This window comes from Plectropomus leopardus, chromosome 19 (genome assembly GCF_008729295.1).
Source record: "Plectropomus leopardus isolate mb chromosome 19, YSFRI_Pleo_2.0, whole genome shotgun sequence".
NCBI lineage: Eukaryota > Metazoa > Chordata > Actinopteri > Perciformes > Serranidae > Plectropomus > Plectropomus leopardus.
Window position 1 is genome coordinate 4,990,171 of NC_056481.1, and position 25,316 is coordinate 5,015,486.

The window sequence follows — 25,316 nt, forward strand, 5'->3', positions numbered from 1 at the left end:
TTTTACGCTAAAATTGTAAAGAAGACCTGGTTTTACTCACATGCCTCCACAGTGAACAAAGAATCCAAAAACTAAGAAAGTTCTTGATGAATTAAAGTCATAGGGGTCGATTTAACAACATTAAAACACTCTCACAGCTTGTACAGTATAATTTAAGTCTCATTTACTGAGTTGGCTGCTCTGTACTCAAACACATGCATTTAATATAGTTTTGCTGTTGTTAAACATGGACCCCATTTACTCCAATTCACTAAGAAATTTATCAATTTTTGGATTCTTCGTTCACCGTGGAGGAATGCTAGAAAAACAAAGTTAACTTCATGAATTCAACGTAACATGGGGTAAGTTACTGACACACATTTGATCGCTTTTTGGGTGAATTTTTCCTTTAAACATTGTGGGGAAAGTAAACTGTTGAGGAAATGTAGATTTCTGCAGCTTGCTGACATTTAGCAGCTACAAAAACTGAAATGCATATGAAACATGTGACTACCCAAAATTTGAAAGCCCGCTATTCTTTACCTTCAACCCAGACTGTTCTGCAGAAACACTGCAGGGCGAAAATGAAACAAGCTATTGATCGAAAAATCTCAATATATCAATTTCTGGTTTCTTTCCTCCCCCAGTCTCATTAGTGAGAGCCGGTGAAAAGTTCAAGTTCAGTCGCTTTTTAGCAACACCAGAGACCGAGAGGACAGAGATACACAAAGTAAACACACACACACACACACACACACACACACACACACACACACACACACACACACAGTCACACAGACACACACTCACACAGACACACACTCCAGCAGCTGACACCATGTTTGCTTTGGCCCGAATGTGTGAAACTACAATGGAAGCGTCACTGACAAGCCCTCCGAGGACAAAGAATCAAGTGTGTGTGTGCCGTCTACTCTGCGGCATGAAAAGAAATCTGTCACACACTCCACAACGCCATATGCAGACAGTTGGCATGGCAACCAGGCAGGGAAAAAAGGCATATTCCCTGCATTTCGATGCATGAAAATATACTGGAGGCTTTACAGCAACACAGCATGAGAGAGTCGAAGCGGGAAGCAGCTCAAAGTACTCAGCGACAGTATGATGTATCGTAAAAGTACATGTATGGAGTGAGTTTGTGTATATGCTTATTGAAAATTTGTCAGAAAAAAAGAGAGAAGATTGCAAATTAAAAGCTCATTAGCTTGTCAAAAAAGCAGCCCAGTCGCCAGAAAAAGAGTGGCATTGTACGTTTCTGCAAATACACATATTTGACATATGTAGGTTTTATGTGTATATCTACTTTGTAAAATGACACAGTAAATGAGCTGACTTGTCATAATGTCAGCTAGTATAGTGCAACTAAAATGGTTGTTTTTTAATGCGACATCGCTGCATTTTAAGGGAAGATAAGACCAGAAATCTGATTTTTTTTTTTTTTTTACCGAAACATTTCTGCATTTCCAGACAGTATAATAACATAAAAATGTTATTATAGCTGTGTTTCAGTCGGTACAGCGCTACCAAAAATGGCTGTTTTTTAATAAGACGTCACTGCATTTCCCACCGGGATACGGGGTCAGATAGAGCCACAAAAAGTGGATGATTTTTATCAAGACGTCACTGCTTTTCGTTGCAATGTATCAATAAATTGATCAAAGAAAGAACTGAGTTTGATCCACGAATGCCTGCAAACCTGTCTGAATGGAGCGACTCAGCATCTCCCATCATGACTCAGCTACTAAAACATTGCTGCATTTCCAGCCGGTATAATAAAACAAAAATGTCTTCTTAGTGAGACATTGCTCCATTTCCTCTGAAAATCATCTGTTTTTGACAGAGAGACATCAATGCGTGCCACGAACAGTTTTTTCTATATTGAGAAATGAATGCAATTTTGGCTGACATCGCTGCATTTCCTTGCTTTCATCAATAAACTTGCTTTGATCATCAATAAAATGATCAAAGCAAAAACTTTGAAAGTTTGATCCACAGCCGCCTGCAAATTTGTCGAAACGATAACCGACGACCGAGAAATCACTGTGTTTGTTTTCAGTCACCAAAATGTGTTATTATGGCCCAATGCATGATCTTTTCCTAACCGTATCGAGTGGTTTTTGTGCCTAAAAATAACTACAGACGTTTTAATGAATCTGCCACATTATAACGTATCCATGGTTTGCAGAAACGTACGATGCCAACATTTATTCGGGAGATTAGGCTGAAAATAGCTTCTTACAATAACAGAAATATTGCCCCTTTGATTTAAAATGTACAACCTTAAGAGAAATGCAAATCCAACACGGTATTAAAGTACATATACATATTGACACCAAAGACAAACCAGAGAAAAGTTAAGAAAAGAGGACTGACATGCAGACATGAAGATTATACAAACAAAAGAAAAGAATGAAGAAATGTGAAAAATACCTTCTTCCACATCAGATATATAGTCCTCTGTGATCATTTCGGGGACATTGGCTTTACAGACTGTGTGATTGGGATGGAGGAGAGGGTTAGAGAAAAAAGGAAACCAACAAAATGTGGAAAATCATAATCAGAACAAAATTAAAGACAAAGAAAGAAAACAAAGCGAATAATCGCTCAGTGGCTGAATGTGTCACTTTGGAAATAAAAGCTTGAATCATGATCGTAACAAAAATGTCAAATGATGAAATACAGTAATGATGGAACAAAACCCAGCAACAAAATAACAGTTTCCATGACAACAGTGGGGAAATTTGGCAGCCATGGGACCAGCACTGTGACGTATTACGGCCCAAAAGCCAAATATGACTCAACCGGAGATTCGACAGAATTCTCTCCTGGTTCTTGTGACTGAGGTCAGGTTTCATGAGGAGAACCGATTTGATGGATTTAAAGTGAAATAAATCAGTAAACTGAAAAAGTGAATCTTTACCTTCGTCATCGGACATGTCCAGCACCTCGTTCATGGTCTCTGGGACGTTCATCTTGTGCTTCTCGATCACAGTCTGTCAAACAGAAACACATCAGGCAACACGGTCAATTATAAAACGGAGACGGGGAGTTAAATCATCTGAACTTTAACGGCTCACATGGCAAAATGTCCACATTAATAATTCAGTTAGCACAACTTTAAAGTTTAAACACTGCTTTCATTCACTGCTTCCAATTTCTTCTAATTTTACTGGGTTTTTCTTTTTTAGTTGGTATTAAGCTCCCGTGAAATTAAAATCCAACACAGATGTTTCACATCATAAAACCACCAGTTAAAGGACAGACTGCACATTTTAACTGGAAGGCTTTTAATGTGAAACATTATGCAGGAAGTATTATCAAACACCAGCTTAACTCTTTAAAACCTGGACGAATTGGCTTGATTTAAAAAAAAAGAAAAGTCATAGAAAGAAGGCAATGCAAATTAAGAAGAAACCAACCAAAACTTTGCAAAAAATAAGCAAAAAGCACAAGAAATTACCTGAAAATTAGCACACAAAAAACTGAAGAAAATGCTTAAAATATTATTAATTTTCTGTAAAATAATAATTATGTTTAAAAAAAATCTACAAAATATTTTTAAATATGTAATTATGTTAAATAGAAACACCTTTTTGGACCTTTTTTCCCTAATTTTTCTAAATCTGCTAATGTCTTGCAATATAACATGTTAAGTTGCTCATTGCATTTTTCTACATTTATGTTAGAAATCAAATCAGTTAACGCAGGTTTCAAAGGGCTGAATACTTCTGACAGACATCTGAACGCAGCACAAGAAAAGTGATACTGTTTGATACGTTTGTGCCGAATTTAAAGAAATCATCTCGAGATATTATGTCGACGAGAACGGGACGAAGAGACAGAAAACCCAAAAACACAATGTCTCTGACCACAGGTGTCACCGGTGCTGAAACACTGAGGCATAAAAAATGCCAAAGTAGACTCGACTGCAGTTAATCATTACATTTTTGGTTTTTTTTCTACTAAAAAGAGCTGAATAAAAGCAAAACATCAACACCAAATTAGAAAGTAGATTAGAAAACAACTATAATCTATTTATATCGGACAAAAGTATGAATAAAGACCTAATCTTTACTACAGTGCTGTTGTGAAAAATGGCTTTGGCTGCTTTTTGAGTACATTTTGGTACATTTTTTAGTCTGTTGTGTGTTAAAAGAATTCAGGCTAGTGTTAAAGAAAACAATTAAAAAGCCATTGTTTAAAATAACACAAGATATAAATAAATTTCAGTCATCCAGGCCCACACATGAATACACACACACACGCACCTGAGTGGTCAGAGTTTCCTCCGTGACCACTTTGAGTGTGTCGACCACAGAGATGTAGCCGAGCCTCCTGGCAATGGACAGAGCGCTGTTCCCATTCTGGACAAACAGAGTTTAAAAATGGCAAAACAGATGATGGTTTGAAACAGTACCAGAAGACCAAAACAACTGTTCTTTTTAGGATCACCTTGACAAATGTCTGTTAGAGTGTAAACCTTAATCATCAGAGCTTTTTCACATCTTATTCGCTGTGTGGAGACGGAGATGTTTGGTGCTTTTGACAGAATTTGGAGATACAGAACAGATAACGAGCTGCAAAGGTCATGAGCCTGACTTCAATATCACAGTATTTGTCTGAGTGTGTGTGTGTGTGTGTGTGTGTGTGTGTGTGTGCACTAACGGCCGTGAGTTCGTTGGGCGACGCTCCGTGATGCAGCAGCAGGTTGATGATGTGTGTGTGTCCCTGCTGTGCAGCCTGATGGAGAGGAGTGTAACCGTTCTGCAGAAAAGAGTGAAAAAAGAGAGAAAAGTGAGCGTTAAATATATTTATTACACAACCAGTGAATATACGTACACTGTCTGAATATATATTACATTTTATATATATTATTAGAATATATATGTAATTCTGCACACAGAAAAAGAGAAAAAATCACAGTAAATTGTTACCTTGGTCTTTGCGTTAACCTTCGCCTGATTTTTCAGCAGGAAGTTGACCATCTTCACGTTGCCATAGTGACAGGCCACATGGAGAGGAGTGTATCCCAGCTGATCAGACAAAAAATAATTTGGAAAAAGTTATTAACAAGGAGACGATCACCCAGTTATTGCGTCTTAAAATGTGAAACTTTAATATGTTTTATGTGACTTTGTGAAATGAAATAACTTTTATTGCTTTCAGTCTGTGACCTCGTAAAATACTGAGATTCACCTTAACGAGGGGTTTAAAAACTCTCAGGGTGAAAAAGATTTTGTCCAAATATCCATATTTGCAGCACTAATTTTGCTTTGAAACAGCATTCACAGCGAATGTAGAGCCAACAACAATCAACAGATACGAAAAATGCAAATAAATCCATTCACATATCTATCTTTTGTTTTAAATATTCACTTTTTAAAACTATTTTGTCTATCTTTCTTTGTTGATATTGGATTTCTGATATTTGCTATTATGATTAGCAGAGTGGGCAACAATGTAATGTAATGTAAAGTTAACTTTGTGATAAATAAACTTGAAAACTGAAGTTTAAGTCCATGATGTCAGTGTGAATATTATAACTATAATATTCTCACACTGCAGTTGTGGCAGAACCTGCACAGATAGAGATCATATAATATTAATTGTTCATAATATCACATAACTGCCACTGTCAAGATGAATATTTAATATCAATAAAGATTTTGAGAAACATGATCTTTCTTGAAAAATTGAATCAGATCATCAAACATCTCCAGACATACATGCAACTAGATGCAAAATTAAATTCCAATAAATTACATGTTTTATTTATTTATTTAAAAGGGACACAGAATATTAATGAGCATCTGTATAAAATACAAATGTAAATATTTTGTATATTAAAATTATAATGGTATGAAATAGTAAAAAGCAGCAAATCCTCACATTTGAGAAGTCAGAACTGGTAAATATTTGTCTTTTTGTTTGATAAATGAGTGCGAACAGTCGAGGTATTACCTTTGTCTCCGGGTCTACAGTAGCTCCCTGGTTGACTAAAACCTCAGCAACGTTGACTTTATCCTCCTGGGCGGCCAGGTGGAGCGGAGTCAGACCAGACTGAGGACAGACAGACAGGGGGATAAAGAGTTAAATGCACAGACAGGTAAAAATACAGAGAGAAGCAGAAACACGGCACAGTTACAGACGTGCAAACAGTTAAATATACAGACTGAAAGGTGTTTAATACACTCGAATATAATCCAGAGGTCGGTGCATTGTGATGCCACAGGAGTGAGCCCTAAAACCTGGAAATGAGTTAACGTGTTATTATTTCCGGTTCCCTCGTCTAAAGGTTGGTTGGTTATTTGAGCTGTTAAAGTCTGTGTAAAGTGAATTCAGAGATTTGTTTCAAAAAACATTATAAATGATGGAAATTGATTGTTGAAAACAAGACCCTTTAGTACTGAATTATGGAGTTAGACAGTTGACTGTTTTTTCACCATTTTCCTGTTTTAAGATTTTTTGGGCGGGCCTAAAACCGTAGCTCAATGACACACTGGAGCCATACTCAGCATAACCCCGCCCCTGACGATGTAGCGGTATAAAAACGAGAAGCGTCAGTAGCATAGTCCCGGGAGATCAGAGAAGACTGTGCATTTTTTCATGATTTCGAGACCTTCTTTTACATACTTGGTGATTTTTTTGGTCATTCAAATTTGGTCAGGTGTTTAATAACACATCTGTCATGTGACAAACTCAGAACACATTTTTAGTTTCCATTAGCCATTAGCCATTAAATGCTAATTTATAGTGAACAGACCATAAATATAACTCCCATCCCAGATAGCGATTTTTGGTTTTCTTTTAGTTCCCAGAATGTTTAGTTAGTTAGAGTAACATCAAAAAATGCTAAAAATGTTTTTTTCTCAACATATCACATGATGTTATATTTTCATTAAAAATGGTAAAATGGTAATCTCAGCCCTCAATAACATGCTGAATGTTGCTTGTAACGTTGTGGAAACGTTTCACTAATGTTCTGTCACCTCTAAACATCACCGAAACATCCTCAGATTGTTGCAGATGTAACGTCGCGTCTTAGTCAGCATTTAATCTTATAGGAACACAATTTGAAATGATAAACACCTTTAAAACATTAGATGCTTTAAAACTTTATTGCAACTTGTAGGTAACGTTGGCCAATGTTGTGGGAACGTTCTCTTCTAGCTGGGATGTCGACACAGATCTCGTACCTTATTGCCCGTGTTTATGGGAGCGTCTCGAGCCAGCAGCAGCGTCACTATGTCCACGTTGCCCTCCTGAGCTGCGAGGTGCAGAGGAGTGATCCCCTGCCGAGTCACCGTGTTGGTGGTGGCGCCGTACTCGAGTAACGTGGTGGTTATCTCCATCTGATTCTTCTTAGCGGCGATGTGGAGCGGTGTGTAACCGTTCTGGATAAAGAGAGACAGTTATTGTTTCGATGTTGAAATGTTATTATTCAAATCTGCACACATTTTGATGCTAAACTTTCAGTTTAGCAATTTATTCTATTCTTATTAAACTGTTGCTCAGAGGGATTTCTGTCTCTTTGTCCGCTCAGTTGTCAGAACGTTTGTGCAACAGATATCGCGTTTGAGAGAACAGATGTACAACCCAAAAACATAATGCTTCCGGCTACAGCTATCTGCAGTGCAGAAGCATAAAAATATTAGTACTATGACATTTATTTCAGCTTTATCTGCATCCTGCTGCTGTTACCTTTTTGATCGATTTTAGACGGCTTTTACTAACTAGTGCGGAGCTTTTTGACCAGATTTGCAGTTAATGTCAGGGACCAAAAGTAATTATTTTCTTAAAAACACGAGTTAAATTCTAGGTTGTCCGTGGTCACTGCCTGAAAACACTGTCTACTTATTGGGGCCTGGCTAATTCCAGTGGCAGCTCTCTCTGGATAGATGCTGTTAGAGTGGATCCAAACAGCCAATCACGGCGCTTCATTCAGCTACGCTACACGGTGTAATTGCATGTGGGTGACTGAAACTAGGTCAGCCTGCTTTCACTCAGAGCCGGAGAGAGTGGGAGAGGTTTTGGTGCATTAAGGAAGATTCGGTCTGACTCGTTCTGACCGGCTCTTACCTTTGCAGCTGCGTGCGGTGAAGCTCCCTGGTTGAGCAGGAGCAGCGCCACCTTCTGGTTATCATAGTGTGCCGCCACATGCAGTGGGGTTAGTCCACTCTGAGCACACACGCACGCACGTACGCACGCACGCACACACACACACACACACACACACACACACACACACACACACACACACACAGGGACTGTTAGATGTGATATACACACAGTACAGTGCAGTGTGGTGATTAAGTTGAATACTGTGAAAGCTTTGAGTGTAAAAACAAACGTGTGGTTGCATATAACTGACTGTGATGAACTCCATTTTTTTTTTTTTTTTACTGATTATTTACTGTGTTCTGTTTTTTATGTCTCAATTAACCCTTTGAAACCTGAAACAAAAATGGCTTGATTTTTTCCCCCAAAATTAACAAATTTCCTTCAATAACAAACAAAAAAAAATTCAAAAAAACTGTAACAATTCTCTAAAATTATTTTGAATGTATAATTATGACAATTAGAAAGATAGTTTTCTGGACATTTCTTCCCTTTTCCCCATTTCTCCTTTTCTCAATCTCAATTTCTTGCAATATTCATGATATAAACATAATTATCTCTACAATAGATTCCTGAAAAACAGCAATTTCTATGTTATTTCATAAGGAAAAAAATATATAATTTCTAACCCTGAAATTAATGGAAAATAATTATTCTTGAAACTATGAAGCTTATTAGAAGAAGAGAGGAAATCACCCCAAAATAAGCAAGACCTTTTTTTTAAGTAAAAGTACTGGAAAATTAGCACAAAAAAACCCAAACAAACAAAACCCCCACAAAAAAAACAAAAAATAACTTTAAAATTTAAAAAAAATCCGATGCTTAGGAATATAGTTCCCTACACATTTTCTCTCGCTTTTTCAAATAATCATTTTTTAAATAACCTTTTGAAGCACATTTTCTGCCAAGTTCATCATTGCCTTTCTCCCCATGTTTTTGAAAGAAAATCAAACCAGTGAGCTCAATTATTTAAAAGGTTTACACATTTGTGTGATGGCAGGTTTCAAAGGGTTAAACCATCATCCTCTCAGCACTTCGACGTTACCTTCCCAGCAGCATCAGCCGGAGCGTCTTTCTGCAGCAGCAGGTTGGCGACTTCGATCTTCCCGTACTTTGCAGCCACATGCAGAGGAGTGAAGCCTTTCTGCAGAGACACACAGCAGAAAATTCATCACGAAATCGAATCTGAGATGTTAAAAAACACTCCGGCTCACGTTTCCTACAGCTCTCTCGTGACTTATGTTACATGCATGACTGCTCCACAAAACCATATGTGTTTAATCGCCTGTAATTGAATCATTTGCAGCGTTACGTTATGACATTTCACAACATGGGAAACTGATGATTTGGTGCTTTAAAATGATGAAATTACATAAGAGCTCAGGGTGTGGAGGTCGGACGTGTGTTGTGTGTGTTACATCAGATTCTTCGTCTATGAGGCAACACAGAAACATCAGCCGGCTCTGTGTGAGTGTGTTCGTGTGTGTATTGTAGAGAGTCCCTGAAGGTTATAAATTTGGAGGAGGTGGAAGGATGAAGAATGATTGATAATCGTGAATGTCTCCATAGGTGGACACGCGTCATTTCTTAGATTATTGCAACTTGACTATATTCGAATCGGCTGAAATGTTCTGACTGCGCTTCATCTGTCCTTTAATGCAGAATTAAGTGATCTATGACCTTCACTGACCTGTAACAGTGATCAATACAGGTCTGACTACCAATCATACAGTCCACTTGAAAATTAGTAAGGTCAACCAATATTGGGTTTTTAGGGCTAATACCGATATTGATTATTGGTACTTTATGAGACCGATAACTGATATTTGGAACTGATATGCATTTACAATAAAAATGAAGATATTTCTGTTTGAATTTAGAATTTGGAGTATAACAAACTCCAGTACAAAGCTGTGAAATAAAAATTGTTCAGTGAAAATTTAAATAAAAAATGAATTCATAAAAAAAGCTCCCTGAGGTTTTACAAAGAAAAAGTTCCTCCCATGCTGACACTGTTTTGCATGTACTGCAGACTGCCCTCCCTGGTGATGGTTGAGTGTAATACACACACTTTTTCATTAAAAAATGTTTTTGCTGATACAGATAATTCGGCAAAACGCCCTGAAAATCAGCCGGGACGATGATCTGTTGACCCCTAAAAATCAGTGGACTTAAACTATAATTATTGTAAAGTATTGTTATTGTTATTATTGTTGTAAACTCCCAACACTCTTTCTCCATCTTCTTTCTGACTTTGCGTCCACTGGTGTTTTTTTAAACGGAGATCGCCTAAACCAAAACCAAGACAGGACCGAGACCAGACCGGTGGGAGTCCCACACTGCATGACACACTTAAGACAAAATGTGAAAAATGCAAACTATAGGCACTCCCCAAAATGGTCTGAAAGAAGACAAATGAGGATTTCTCGTCATGCATACTGTATATGTGAGTATATGTGGGTGCACCAACAGAAATGTCTCGATAAAATAATCATTTCAGAGGTGAACATCATGCGTGGGAATTTCGTGGCTGTGTCTTTTATACAGTCAATGGTTTCTCTGTTTGTCTTGGCTGAAAATCACACATTTCCTTTGTTTGACTTTATTTAGAGTTTTCTCAAAATAAAAACTGGATTTGAGTGAGGAAATAAGTAACGCACAAAGAAAAGCTCTCCAGAAACAGGTACTCAGCTGTAACTGATGCTCCTCAGTCGTAGTTTTTTCTGTTTTTCGACCATCTTTTTCCTTTTTTTGTTGTTGTTTGTTTCTTTTCTTTAGAAAAACAAACTAACAGTATCACTGCTGCCTGTATGAATAATTTTACAACATATACTTATTATTTTTTTATGTCTTTTCCACTTTAATAATTAAAAAAATACAAAAAGGATGTAAATACGCTGTGCTGTATAATGTGCACCAATTATAAGTCCAAGAAAAAATGAAATTAAAATAAAAAAATAATACAACCAAATGTCTGAGAAGCATCGGTCTCCACACATCGTTTGTACCTTGGTGATGATGCCCAGATTGGCTCCTTGGTCGAGCAGCGCTGACGCCACGTCTCGGTGTCCCTCCCGGGCAGCCAGGTGCAGAGGTGTGTACCCGGAGCTGGTCGTGGCATCTGGGCACGCTCCGTTCGCGAGCAGCTGCTGGACGATGTCTTGCTTACCGAGACGGCTTGAGATGTGCAGCGGAGTCTGGTCGTCCTGGAGATAACAAACAAATATTTTGAATCGATAAAGACGACACAAAGAAGAGATCGAGATATCACGGCGTTCATGCACTGATATTTTTAGGGGTTTTTTTGCCTTTATTGGACAGGATCGATTCAGCGTGACAGGACGAGAGAGAGGGGGACTCGAACCTGTGGCCACTGTAACCTCTGTACATGGGGTGCCCGCTCTACTAATTGATTTTTATACTAAAAGTCAGAGTAATTCTTGTCGTTCTTGTGTATTTTGAGTACGATTTTTTTTCTTTTTAAAGATTTTTTGGGCATTTTCGCCTTTACTTGATAGGACAGCACAAGTGTGAAAGGGGGAGAGAGAGAGGGGGCGACATGCAGCAAAGGGCCGAGGCCGGAATCAAACCCGCGGCCGCTGCAGCGACGACACAGCCTCTGTGCATGGGGCGCCCGCTCTCCCCGCTGACCCACCAGGCGCCCCTTGAGTAAGATTTTTAACCAGCAAGCCATCAATTTACAATATTCATAGAAATGAAGAGTAGTAGCTTTGCTCGTGTTGATATTTTTAAAACGACAGAATAGATCAAATATAAGAAGAGAAAATGCAGGTGCTTATTGCACTAAAATTAATAAACACATGAGTTTATTCCCACTGCAAAACAATTTGACCTCTAATAAGTATTCACTTCCTTCTACTCCTTTTTGGACATGAAAGATTTACGTTTCCTTATTGAATATTTCTGATGGACATCCTGGTGTTTTTGCTTATATTTTATTGTGTTCTCTTATTTTATTTAACATGTTCAAAACAAAGATCTAACTAACAGCTGTTAAAAGCAGGTATAATTTTAAATACTTTATATACCGCTGGATAGTTTAATCTATAATAATATTCCTTCATTTGTTGGTTGAATAAAATTTTTTCATCAAAAATATGAATCTGTAATGTCACCTAATTTTTCAAATGCATGCAGTGAAGTAAAAATCAGCATAAATCAGCGTTACGTAAAAAAACCTCAAGTTTAATCAAAATGCTGAGTATTTTTGTTCATATTTATATTTCTTGACATGTACAAAAACACAAGAGTAGATTCCTTATATGTGAAAAGTACATCAAAAAGTGTATTTAAATACTTGAAATACTTTGTAAATGTACTTTTGTGCATTCTTATCCTGTTTAGAAGGATGCTTTGGTCTACCTTGGCCTTGGCATCGACTCGTGCTCTGTTCTGGATCAGATACCGGACCACATTCGACTGTCCAGCCCTCGCTGCCATGTGGAGTGCCGTCTCCCCCCTCTGTAACACACACACACACACACACACACACACACACACACACACACACACACGCAGGAGGGATTGACAGTTATTCCAAAGTTTGGTTTCTTCTCTGCCCTCCTCCGTCAGGAAAACTCCTCTCTGTTGTAAACGGAGGCAGAGAGAGAGAGAGAGAGAGAGAAACCCCCTTCCTCTCCACACCCATCTCACCATAATGACGTCCCATAATGCTCCGTTTCTACGGTAACCTGGCCACAGACACGGCGTGGGCGACCAAATACTTGGGGTTGAAGAGTTGTACGTGCAGCACAGTTTCCCCTCTCTGTTTGCTCGCTCCTCACTTCTTCTCTTTCAACTCTTTCTCATCTCTCGTGTCTCTTTTACTCCTCGAACACCTTTAATTTACGAGTTAACGGGGTCAGCAGTGAGAGTTTGGAGCTGAAATCCTCGCCTGACGCACACATGGCATTCACGGACTTCCTCTCCTTCCTAAACTGCAGAGGTTTTGTCCTCCGGCAGCACTTTCTGTGTGACTCTGTGAAATACTCAGTTTCAGGTGCGGCACTATCAGTGTTTACTCATGAACCCCTTTAAGTATTAAAATGTAATTTCAGTCATTCAGTCTAAATGCTCAAAGATGTTCAGCTTGTCTCTAACTGTGTGTGTGCTGTTTGCTGCTTGATAAACAGTGTGCAGCGGGTTTATCAGAGCTTTTTGGAGCACAGCAGCACTAAAAAGGTACGAAGGGAATTGAAAGTATAAACTACAATGGAAAAACTCCAGTAAAGCACAATTACTGCAAAATTATAGTTATTTAAAGCTCCTGAATACATGCATTACAGTAGAGTATAGAGGAGAAACTGTGCAAATGTCCTTCGGGGGGGACACGATGGGGACAGAAACAAAGAGGAAACACATCTCACCACATTGCTCGTGTTCGGTGAAGCCCCGTGGCTGATCAGCTGGTGCACGATGTTGTCGTGTCCCATAAACGCTGCGACATGGATCGGAGTCAGACCCGACTGTACAGAGAAGAGACACAAAGAGGAGACAGACAGAGACATTAACCAAAAACGTGGAAGAAGTGCTCAGATCCATCAATAAAGTGCATGTATTCATGGCACAAGGCAAAAGCACTCAACCGCAAGGAAAATTCCTGAATTCAAAATGGTACAAAATAGCTCCCTGAGGTTTTACAAAGTAAAAGTTCCTCCCATGCCAACACTGTCTTTGCACTATTTAACTGACTGATTCAATCAGCGATCATTAAAATAAAATACTGATAATCGACAAAATGCAAAATATCGGCCCCGATAATCAGCTAAACCAATAATCTGTCGACCCCTACTTGTTAAAATAGTGATTTTGTGCTGCGTGCCCAAACATTAAAGAATTTCCCCCTGAATTGTGGAGCAGTTTAAGCAGCTGACATATCAAAATACACAAGTGAAGTACCAGTTTGTTTTCTCGATTGTGTGTTTGGGTATTTTTCTTACTCTGACAACAAATTAAACTTGGGTGGAATATTACATAACTCTGCTTTTATACTCTTTATTTTCTTCATACTCAGCTTTTTATGGCTGCAAAAACTGATGACACAAATAACAACTGATGTCATCGTGACAAACACACACACACACACCTACCTCAGTGACCGCCTGTATGGACGCTCCATGCTTCAGAAGTAGCTCCATCACCTTGACTCTGTTTTTCTTGCAGGCGATGTGCAGGGGAGTGAAACCATTCTATCCAAAAAACATCAAAACAAAAACATTTTAAAGAGTTCAAATAATCCAAAAACTGTTTCCGCAGCAGGTCTGTGCTGAGCTGGCAGGAGAAAAGTCTGGAACAGCGAATGGAAAATACAAAACGGGACTTTCTTTTTCTTTCCCCTTCTTTCTTTCACTTTTCGTCTGCATGCAAACCAGACAAGCATGTGTGGAAATAATTGACTCTGAGCTGTAAAGAAAAAAATAAAAAGTATGCAGCACTGAAATAGATACTTTTCTTTACAACTCACTCTGGTCTCGCCAACTCGTCCACTCTGCCCCCTCGCTCCCTCCCTCGCTCCACTTTGAGGTTTCTGGCTCGATCCTATGACTTCATTTTCCTCTCCTCCTTTTTTTTCTTCTCCTTCTCTCTGGCTATAAAATCCCAGCGCTCTAACCACACCCAGACTTCTCCCATTACAGAGCAGAGATGGTTGTCTTACACCAAAACTCTCCTTTTAGTCTCCGTGTCTCTTTCCTTCATTCATTCCCTCCATGTGTCTTTTCTCCTTCATTAACCCTTTGAAAAACTGTACATCACTTTTTGTCATTATTGTAATTTAATTGTTGTTTATGACATCTATTGCGCGTCTGTCCGTCCTGGAGGAGGGATCCCTCCTCAGTCGCTCTTCCTGAGGTTTCTTCCATTTTTTCCCCCATTACTGGGTTTTTTTGTTCATATTTATATTTCTTGACATGTACAAAAAACACAAAAGCAGATTCCTGCTGCATGTGTACTACAAAAAGTATACTGAAGTACTTTAACTAAAGTAAATTAAAGGTACTTAATAACATTTCTCATTGTGTTTAGAAGGATGATTTGATCTACCTCGGCCTTGGCATTGACTCGTGCTCCGTTTTGGTTTAATTTAATTGTTATAGACGACATCTACCTGTCTGTCCTGTAAGAGGGATCCCTCCTCAGTCGCTCCTCCTGAAGTTTCTACCCTTTTTTCCCTGTTAAAGGTTTTTTTGTGGGAGTTTTTCCTGAGACGATGTCAAAGGGCAGAGGGATGCCATACGCTGTAAAGCCCTCTGAAGCAAACTGTGTTTTGTGATAATGGGCTTTATAAATAAAATTGTCTTGACTTGACTTTTCGTGTGGTGCATTCAGATGCTTTTCATAAGTATTTAAACCTACGAAAATTGATTTAATTTCATTCAGAAACTTGAGGGAAAAAAAGAGCAACTTGGCAAGAGATGTCTCACAAATAGCAAGAAATTGAAAGATTTAGAATTTACAGAAATTATCAATCAAATCATTTGATTTGCCACCTCATCCCTTCTTTCTTTCCTTTTTTGACTTATAGTCCTAAAATTTCCTGCATCTCTTAATCAGATCAAATAATTGATAATTTTTCTCTGCTGGAGTACAATTTCAACCCTCTTTCCCCAGTCCCTTTCAATCCCTGTCTTTTATTCAAGATAAAGATTGTTGAGTCTACTTCTGTCAAATTTTCTCCTCACCAGAGCTTTGGCGTTGGGGTTGGCCTTCTTGTCCACGATCACCTTCGCCACCTTGTAGTGCCCACAGTGGGCGGCCACGTGCAGCGCCGTCAGGTAGTCGTTGGTCACGTCGTCCACGGGCACCTCGTGATGCAGCAGCAGCTGGACGCAGTTGAGGTGATCGCCTTGCGTCGCCATGTGGAGCGGAGACAAACCGTTCTGGAGGGAAAAAGGTCAAAAGATAGTACGACTGAAACTGTGTAGACATCTGCATGAGCAGAACATCTCCACTGTGTAAAAGTGTTTGTAAAAGCAGAGTGAAACTGAGAAAAGGGAACAAAAAAAGAAGGTGAGGAAATTTAGAAGAGACAAAGACAAAAGACAAAGAGACAAAGACACAGACAGGTTGGAGGTCAGCTGCGTACCTTTGTCTTTGACAGAATTGGAGCTCCTCTGTCCAGCAGCATCTCCACCACCTGCTCATGACCGCTCCTCGCTCCGCAGTGGAGAGGAGTCAGACCGTCCTGTGAAAACAAAAAGTGCAGGTACGGTTAACCTCTTACCGCGACGCCGTCACTGAAGGTGACTCTTTACCGCCACACAGCTGCAGGGACATTTTTGGTGGCTGATTTCACATTTTGTCGACAGGTTGAAACACTTCGTGAGAGATCAACACCTTCAGTGTCTTTTGTGTTTTGCAAACCTCTACCTTAATGAATATTCAGTGCTAAATCGATGGATTTACATCAGTTTAAAATGTCGGTTTTTGTCTGTGTGTGTGTGCATGCTCACCTTGGTCCGTGCATCTATCTTGGCCCCTCTCTCCAGCAGCAGTCGCACCATGTTGCTGTTTCCACGTTTGGATGCTACGTGCAGCGGCGTGATGTCGTTCTGAGGAGAAAGAAAAACACAATTTTTACATCCAACTACAGGAAAAGACGTCTCAGTTGAAGCTGTATTTATTTTAAGAAAAAAGGGGAAATAACAACATAACATAATGAACATCCAAACAGTTTGCTGGTCATATATAGCCACTTAATGATATTATGCACACAACGGGCTTATAATGTATTTCAGCTAAAAATGAAGCTGTCCCACACATTTCAAACAGCCTCTCCGTGCCTGCAGCATTTTAATATTACTTTGAAATTTGCAACTAGAGTAAAAGGGCTTTATCTGACAGTGTAGTAAAATAGATAAATATCCCCCTCTAGGGGAAAATAACCATTTCAGCAACTTCAGCTGCACAGAGCTGTGGTTTGATAATTTTCTTGCTCTCTTGGTTTTCCCTGGGTGTCCATCTACAGCTAAACAGGAGGAGTTTTTAATAGGACACTTTGCACTGTGGGCAGTGAATTTTACATGGTCTGCTAACTATTTTATCATGTGAATGACTTTTATTTCTTTGAAATAATGGCACCAGAACATATAATTTGCAATTTTGTGCAGTAAATGTTAAAGGAAATGTCTGACAGTTATTCTGTATTTTACTGCTCTAAAATCTACTTAACAAATCCCATGAAAAGATGTTCCCTTGATATTTTTCTCAAACCCTTTTGAAACACTCAGCAACAAAAACATAGTTCATTTCTTTCAAAAATGTTGAGTAACTTCAAAAAAACATCAATGGCACTGTAGTTTTTATTGACTGAAACAGGACTGAATAGTGCATTTGTTGGGACTATTTTCATCGGTGAATTATTACGCGCTCAGTCTTCACAGCAGCAGGAACATGTGTGTGGGATTGAGTCCAAGTAAATTTCAGTGTGTGTTCACGCTGATTTCACCTCCTGATGTGTTTTTAATGATTTTTGTACAACAATGGAGCTCTGCTTTGTTGATTATATGAACTAGAAATACCACCTTGCTGTTGCTGTTGTACGTCTCTGTGAGATCACAGTAACCTTGAATTTTTATTTCATTGTTGAGTCCAAATGGACGTTAGTGCCAAATCTGAGGTAGTTCCTTCAAGGCCCTCTTGAGATATCGCATTCAAGAGAAAGCACCAGACAGTCAAAGTGACCTTTGACCTTGCGCACTCAAATCTAGTCAGTTCATTCTGGATGTTTGTGCCAAATATAAGGAAAGTCCCTTGAAAGGCCTTGAGATACTTCTTTCACAAGCATAAGCTGGACGTTAGTTAACAATGAACTTGACTTGAACTTGTAAGGATAACTAGAAAATGTAATCCCTCTGTAATTATGCTATGTCACTAGCATCATCCTTTAAATGAAATCGTTTTTAGGGCTGTAAAGTAACAAAAAAATTAAACAACTGGAACAAAATCTATCACAAGGAGATCTGAGTAAAATTTAATCAGAATTTAGTTTGACAAAGTTTGTATGACATTAAATATTTGAGAGACTCTAACACCCGTAAACCCAGCGTCCATCCTTTCAGTCTACAGGATCATATAACACGCAGACAACATGTATGTGATTCCCTCTGCAGAGTGACGAGCACAGCTGAAGGATTACTGTCAGTGCAGATTCCTGCACACACAAACACGTATCGTCCCGCCCTCTCATGAGTGTGTGTCTGCAGCACTCACTTCAAAGGCCTGTGTGTGTGTGTGTGTGTGTGTGTGTGTGTGTGTGTGTGTGTGTGTGTGTGTGTGCATCGTTGAAGTACCCACCCTCGCCTTGAAGTCCACAGCTGCCCCTCTGTTCAGCAGGAGCGTTGCTACGTTGATGTTGCCGTAGTGAGCCGCAATGTGCAGAGGTGTGAAACCGCTCTGAGAGGGACGAGAGACAGAGAGAGACAGAAAGAGACAGAGTCAATTAAAAGAGGGAGGAAACAAAATCTCTCGTAATGAGCCACGAGCAAAGCATGATGGGATAATAAAGAGAAGGTAGGCCAAAAGCAGACGAGGGCTGAGCAGAAGTCACACATGCTTTGAGTGCTGGATTTTACTTCTATAATAAAATATATGAATCTATTTTTCTTGTGTAACAGTAACTGTGACATCGTTCAGGTCTGGAGTGAACAGAATCATAAATACAAGCAAACATAAGCACATTAAGCTCCTGTCAAATGAAAATCATGCAAATGAGTCCATTTAAGCTTTTGACTCAATTCTTAAAAAATGCGACTCCTCTGTGATATTCATCGGACAGGAAATACAAAAGCAAGACATGCAGGTGAGCATGCATCTGCATTAGTTTAAGGCAATTTAATAGGACAAAGTCAAGGCTTATTTAAATAAACTTTAAGTAAAAGCAGTTCAAAGGCCTTACCAAAAGTAACCATAAGGTAACTTTTTTTAAAAAACTGACCATGTTAACACCTGATATTAACATGCCTACTGGGTAAAAACAGTTCAGGTGTCTATTGGGCTTGGCATATCAGGGTATTTAAAAATCCCGAGGGTATGATTTTTAATACCTTAAAAAAAAAGAAGAAAAAAGAAAAATACAGATGCTCCTCTTTCTATCAAACCGATACGGAGCTGCAGTATTAAGGTGATGTAGTGCACATCACGTGCCACCAGAGGTCAGTCTCTGACGGCGGAGCAGACGGCTGAGCTGAGAAAGACGGCGACTGTAAGTGGTGGGGATAACGTTACAGGATTAGCAAAAAGGAAAAATACCTCTGCCTCTGTTTGGAAGTATTATAACACATATAACTTTATCTTGAGATGACTTATTCCAGCTACAAAACAAGTTCAACTACACAACTAGAGTTCACTCTTGAGTAATATTCTATTTTTTTTCCAATAAGAAAAGAGAAACATCAATGAGGTGGCTAAAAAAAGGAGGCATATTATCCAACTCCTCCCACTGCTTCCTACAGATGTAAGAAAAAAAGAGTGTACTCTGTTATGTATTTTTCTATGGTCATCCTGTGATAAAATTACATTGCATTACGAAAAGTGAATTACGACAAATGTTCAATTGAGAATAAAAGTCAATGAGGCATCATGAGGGTCCTCAATGAGGTGGTATAATCAAGGAAGAGTTGCCAAATCTGTTACCTACTTGTTTTCCCTGACATCTCATTTGGTATTTTCTCAGTTTATTAAGTATCAGAGAACTCTGTTAGCCAGGTTTCTAGGTGGACGTTTTGCCAAATTTGAGGAAAGCCCCTCAAGGCCTTATTGAGGTATTGCGTTCACGAGAATAAGACAGAAAATCTAACCATGTCATCCTTTAGTCTAAGTGAACATTTGAGTCAATTTTTTTTTAAAATCCCTCAAGGTGTTCTTGAGATACTGCGTTAGCAAGAATAAGACGGACAATGCCAAAACACAATACCTCTGCCCTCAGTAAAGGCTGGTGCGGAGGCATAAAAATGAAAAACAACATTCAGTTTGTAGCTGCCATAAGTGCTAGTTATACCTTTAATTTCATCACTAATACTTCAGTTGAATTAAATAATGCTTTATGTATCTTTTGTTACTTAACGTAATATAGTTTAAGATGAATTATGAAAATATATGTCTCTGGAAGGATCTGTTTCACAAACATATATAATGAAGGCTTTATTTATTTGCATACAGAGTGGAGAGAACCAGTCACAAGTGGTCGCTCGACTGTTGAAACACACTTTGAAGCCAGATGTGAACAGACAGATTTAGAGCTTTCCAGATGTGATTGGATCACCCAAGTCACATGTTAGCACCAGGTGTAAACAGGGCCTTTAGGACATCAAAGTAACCCGGTTTAATGACATACTGGCACACGGCTTCAAAAAAGTATTCATCCAAAACATTTTTTTTAAGAGTTCAGTCTTAATTCATGAACAATCTTATTTTTCCAAAGCAACAAACAGAAAAGATCAACATGTTATTGATTATTTAATCAGGAATAAAACCAAGGAGCTGCTCTTCTGAAGTTGATGAAACTGCTCTCTGGGCACAGTGGCAGTAATTACCATTATCTCAAAGGATAGTCAGCACAATGTCAGGTTTGTGTTTGTTAAAAAAAAACAATTAAATAAAATCTATTGGCATGCCAAAAAAAACCTCAACTAAAGTCAGTACTATCACTTTGACAGACGGATGAGAGCCTTAATTTCTGGATCTTTTGACAGATGGTCACATGCACACACAAATTTAATTTAATTAAATCTAAACATTTACAGCTTAACACTGAAATTTAAAATTCAAGACTATGTGCATCACAAGCAATCACTCAAGCAGTGCAAGAAACAAAAGCACTTCTTTTAGTCGATAGATGGCACAAATATTATCATAACTGGACTGGGATCACGTTACAGAGAGCGGTACTGTGGATAGAAAAAGGATGTCAGATAGGAAATAATGGATAAAACCCTTTACTACTATTTTCAGGAATAACTGTAACAACGGCCGGAGACGAGTACTGAACCACTGACGGTAAATGAGGACAAAAAGCTAGAGGGTGATGGTTAAATGATCTGACACTCAGGAGCAACGTGCCAGTCATTTTCTGGCCAAACCACAAACAGAAAATCATATTTGGATAACTTGAAATCCGTTACTTCAAAATATAAGTTCTGCTAATATTTAAGGAATAGTTTATTCACGTTCTGGCTTATGCGCTTATTTGCTTTATCACAGAGTTTGATGAAAAGAGTGACATCACGCTCATGTCTGTACGATAAACAAGAAGCTACAGACAGCAGCTCATTAACTTATTTTAGCGTTAAAGTCAAGACCACACTAACCGAGACCAAGACAAGACCAAGACTTTAAGGGGCCAAGATTGAGTCAGGACCAAGACCAAATGACTTACATGATTGGTTGGATTTAAAGAAGGAAGTTTTACATCCAGTGTCAGTAATTATGTCAACAAATAAATCCGTTGTGGTCTTGACTGGTCTCGATTAATAATCTGGAGTCCGCTATGTCCAAGACGGAGACAAGGCAAAGCTAAGCTAAACAGCTGCCGCCTTTAGCTTTACATTGATCGCACAGACAGTTCAGATATGAAGATGATGTCAATTTTCTCATCTCTCAGCAAGAAAGCAAGTAAGCACATTTCCCAAATGTGACACTACTCCCCAGAAGCTGCTGTTAGTGCATCTGTATTGTTGTTTTTTCAAGATTTCAAGATTGTTCAATATTTTTGTGGTTAAATTTACATCTAAAGACCAGAAATATAAACATGGTTGACTGCAGCTTGACCAGAAAGTAACAGCTGAAATCTACCAGCAGTGTTATTGGTGGATCCAGCAGCGGACAGCAGGAAGGGAGGTCTTTTGAAAATGCACACAGAATATTTAGAAAACAGTGATTGTGTGCATTTGTTATACCTTTGGATGTATTAAGAATCAGGATGCAGCCATGGAGGCGAGCTGCGTTCATTCCTATGACAGCTGCACATTGACGCATAAAGCAAAAAAAGGTGTTTTTCCAGGTGTAAGATACCTGGATCCACAGGCCCGTGAGGCATGCTTACAGCGGCTGAGTTTGCTCAGATGTGCCTGAGCGGGAATCTTCTGCCGGCAGAGCAAATGACTTCCAGTTTAGAGCTTGGCTAGCTTGAACGGCGGTCTAAAAACTTTAATCCTGCTGCTCTTTTAGACTTCCCAAATGTTATTTTAGTGTTATTTATATCATCTCACCCCAAAAGCAGCAAGCCACTGAATACACACAAAGCAAAAAAGTCGAAAATGCGATGCAGGTTTAAAAAACAGGCAGACGGGTGAGCAAAAGCATTCATGCCAGCATTAAGCGATCATGCCAGCGGACAGAAAGCTTTGGCTTTGCAATGGTGACCATGAGTGAGCGATGGCAGGAGAGGAGGGAGAGAAGAAGAAAAAGAAGAAGAGAAGATGTACCTCTGTTGTTCTATTCACCATCATCTAGAAGGGAAAAGGGGGAAGCGGTAGGGTAACAAAAAGGAACGAATAGAGGGAGGAGGAGGAGGAGAGAATGGGGTGGTTAGTGCACCACAACAACGCCAACACCACAGTTGCACCAAGCTGTAGGATGGAGATATGAAAACATGGCCGGAGATAATGACAAGAACTGAAAGGCAACCAAACGGAGGTCGACACACAACCAGACGATGGACTGACACTCTCCCTTCAAGTTTGTTATTTGTTCTGCACTGAAACACACTGCTGTAGGTGGAAAATATATCTGCATTATCATGTCGACTGACAGAGACTACACTTCTTTCCCTGCGTGGCATTTTTTGAAGACTTTTTCCAGAAAATATAACCATTTGTTGCAGTTTCATCCTGCAGAAAACATGTTCAGAACTTTCTTAATAGAAACCAACAAAAGCATCGTGAAAGTAAAAAACATCCCAAAAAACCCATTCCTAGCCCCATGATACCACGAGTGAATTATGAAGACGACTTAAGGTTTCTCTTTCAATGAACCGGTGTCTGCAACAGTTAGCTACATGTGTATTTCCATTTCTTCTTTCTTCATTTTTTGGGAATTAGACAAGGATGTAGGTTTGATTTTAGAAGTCAAAAATTCTTGAAAAATTTGCTGCCATTTCAACTACTTTATATTGGCAGATAATAGTAGTTAATGCTCTAAGCATATTTTGGTGAAAACAATGGGTGTAAAAAATTATTCGAAAAACGTGCAGATGAGTTTGCACTTTATTTTGAAGCTGTAAACTGTATGTACTATACCCAAGGTGAAAATTAGTAGAAGTCAAAGGTAAATTACACTTTTTTAAAGTTTGATGTTTTTGGAAATGTTGTTATTCTTGCTGAAATATAAATGTTTCATTTGTTCCAACGTCATTTTTTTCAACTCAAAATAAATACACCTGCAGCATGTTGCTAACTCGCAGACGCTGGTTCAGTGAAAAGAATAACCAGAAATCGCACCCTTAATTAACACAAGGTATCACAGGGAAAAGATGAATAGCATCTTAAACAAAATACAGAGAGAGTGTACCTTGGACTCCACGTCGGCGTTGTGGTCGTTCTGCAGGAGCAGGGCGGCGGCCTTCGTGTCGTCTTTCCGTGCAGCGATGTGCAGCGCAGGCAGGCGGACCTTCCCCTTGGTGTCGTTTTCCAGCAGGAGGGAAACCACCTGGTCGTGGCCCTGCTGCAACGCCACCGCCAGCGGAGTGAATCCATCCTACCAAACCAAATACTTCACGTTAGTTTTCAGACTCATCAGTTTTTAAACTCATTACCTTGAATTTTTTTGTTTTTCTCGCATACTTCCAAAGTAAACGGATAATCCACGATAAATTCCAGCGCAGCAAATCGATCTGTTTTTAAACTCTCACACAACTTACGCAGTATAATCCAATCCCATTTATCTATTTGCACGCTCAGTACTATTCGATCACATGCATTTTCGCTAAAACATCACGATTTAAAACATATCAGAACAAACAGTCTCATGCATCGCCACGTAGCTAGCATGGGCACACATATGCAGTTTACTCTGCTAAAGTGGAGCTTATATGCACACATGTGCTCATGCATACTCAGGGCACCATACTTACAGAAGTAAATGTTTTAAAGAGTAACGTTTTGGTGAAAATGCATGTGTTTGCGAAGTTCTGAGCATATAACTGAAAACATGAGACTTGATTATACCGCATGACTCATGTAAGAGTTATAAACTGACTTTTTTTTATAGTTTTGTTGTAGAATTTATGAAGAATGCTAATTTTTTTTTAAATTTTGTGTGAATTCAATGCAACACTGAATTATAAAGGTCATTTTGCAGGTGACGATATTTGGAGCACTTTAAACTGCGAAGTGCATGTGAATCTCTGTATGTTTATCCCCCTGGCCAGCCAATAGCCACCACTCTACACTGCACTCATACTGCTGAAAACGACATCCCGACCCGGTATTGCCACAGAAGTGTAACGCTGCCGGTTTCTCCCAGGTTAACGCAGTCGCTCTGTTTACGGTGTTAGCACCTTTAGCTGCTTGCAGCCAGCTTTCAGACGATATGTACCTTCGCTGAGATGTGCTAATTATTGGTTCTTTGCGTTCCTACACTATGTGTAATATAAAATGCTTCTGTAGTGGATATTGATTGAAATGTGCTACCTCAAATAAAGATGTTAGATCAATAAAATATGCCCATATTCTTACAGTTCACTTACACCTGTTTGTCATCATTTTTTTCGAAAGGGTTTTTTGACAGATCACCTGCTCAGCCACCTCCATGTTGAGAACTGTGTGCAAACAACCTGATTCAGACTGTGAATCATAGATATTCTCTGAATGTCTCTTACAGCTCCTTTAACAGTCACGGGGTGATCTAATAACCATTAGTGGATTTAGGCATTTTAGCTAATGCTCGAAAGAGAGTAGGAGTGTGTAGGAGTTCAGTGTCTCGCTCAAGGACAAATCGAAAAGAAATTTAGCTGCTAATGTTCGCTAACAAAGGACACGATGAAACTAACTGCATACAGATCCATTCAACACACACACACACACACACAAACAGCAGAAGCGACCAGCAGCCGACTCTATGAATCATCAAAGAAAAGCAAAAGATTTCTCGCAAGTAAAACAACACGTAGATTATGTGCATGTGTGTGTGCACAGACGTGTGTGTGTGTGTGTGTGTGTGTTTACACAGGACGCCGGCTGTCTGGA

General features: G+C 39.2%; 1 protein-coding gene across 6 annotated transcripts in view; it reads right to left on the bottom strand.

The window, feature by feature from the left end:
• Positions 1 to 25,316, bottom strand: part of LOC121959378 (ankyrin-3-like) — a 178,954-nt gene that overhangs the window by 63,623 nt on the left and 90,015 nt on the right. For 5 of the 6 annotated variants that reach the window (XM_042508659.1, XM_042508663.1, XM_042508661.1 and 2 more), the window contains exons 6-24: positions 23,641 to 23,826; positions 22,557 to 22,580; positions 18,430 to 18,528; positions 16,587 to 16,685; positions 16,220 to 16,318; positions 15,816 to 16,013; positions 14,226 to 14,324; positions 13,503 to 13,601; positions 12,499 to 12,597; positions 11,124 to 11,321; positions 9,161 to 9,259; positions 8,077 to 8,175; positions 7,194 to 7,391; positions 5,959 to 6,057; positions 4,932 to 5,030; positions 4,663 to 4,761; positions 4,266 to 4,361; positions 2,918 to 2,990; positions 2,428 to 2,487 (exon numbers count right to left, since the gene is read on the bottom strand). In XM_042508659.1, coding sequence (XP_042364593.1) covers positions 2,428 to 2,487; positions 2,918 to 2,990; positions 4,266 to 4,361; positions 4,663 to 4,761; positions 4,932 to 5,030; positions 5,959 to 6,057; positions 7,194 to 7,391; positions 8,077 to 8,175; positions 9,161 to 9,259; positions 11,124 to 11,321; positions 12,499 to 12,597; positions 13,503 to 13,601; positions 14,226 to 14,324; positions 15,816 to 16,013; positions 16,220 to 16,318; positions 16,587 to 16,685; positions 18,430 to 18,528; positions 22,557 to 22,580; positions 23,641 to 23,826 — 2,122 coding nt within the window. The remainder of the gene's footprint in view (positions 1 to 2,427; positions 2,488 to 2,917; positions 2,991 to 4,265; positions 4,362 to 4,662; positions 4,762 to 4,931; positions 5,031 to 5,958; positions 6,058 to 7,193; positions 7,392 to 8,076; positions 8,176 to 9,160; positions 9,260 to 11,123; positions 11,322 to 12,498; positions 12,598 to 13,502; positions 13,602 to 14,225; positions 14,325 to 15,815; positions 16,014 to 16,219; positions 16,319 to 16,586; positions 16,686 to 18,429; positions 18,529 to 22,556; positions 22,581 to 23,640; positions 23,827 to 25,316) is intronic. The other variant, XM_042508664.1, reaches the window with a different exon arrangement.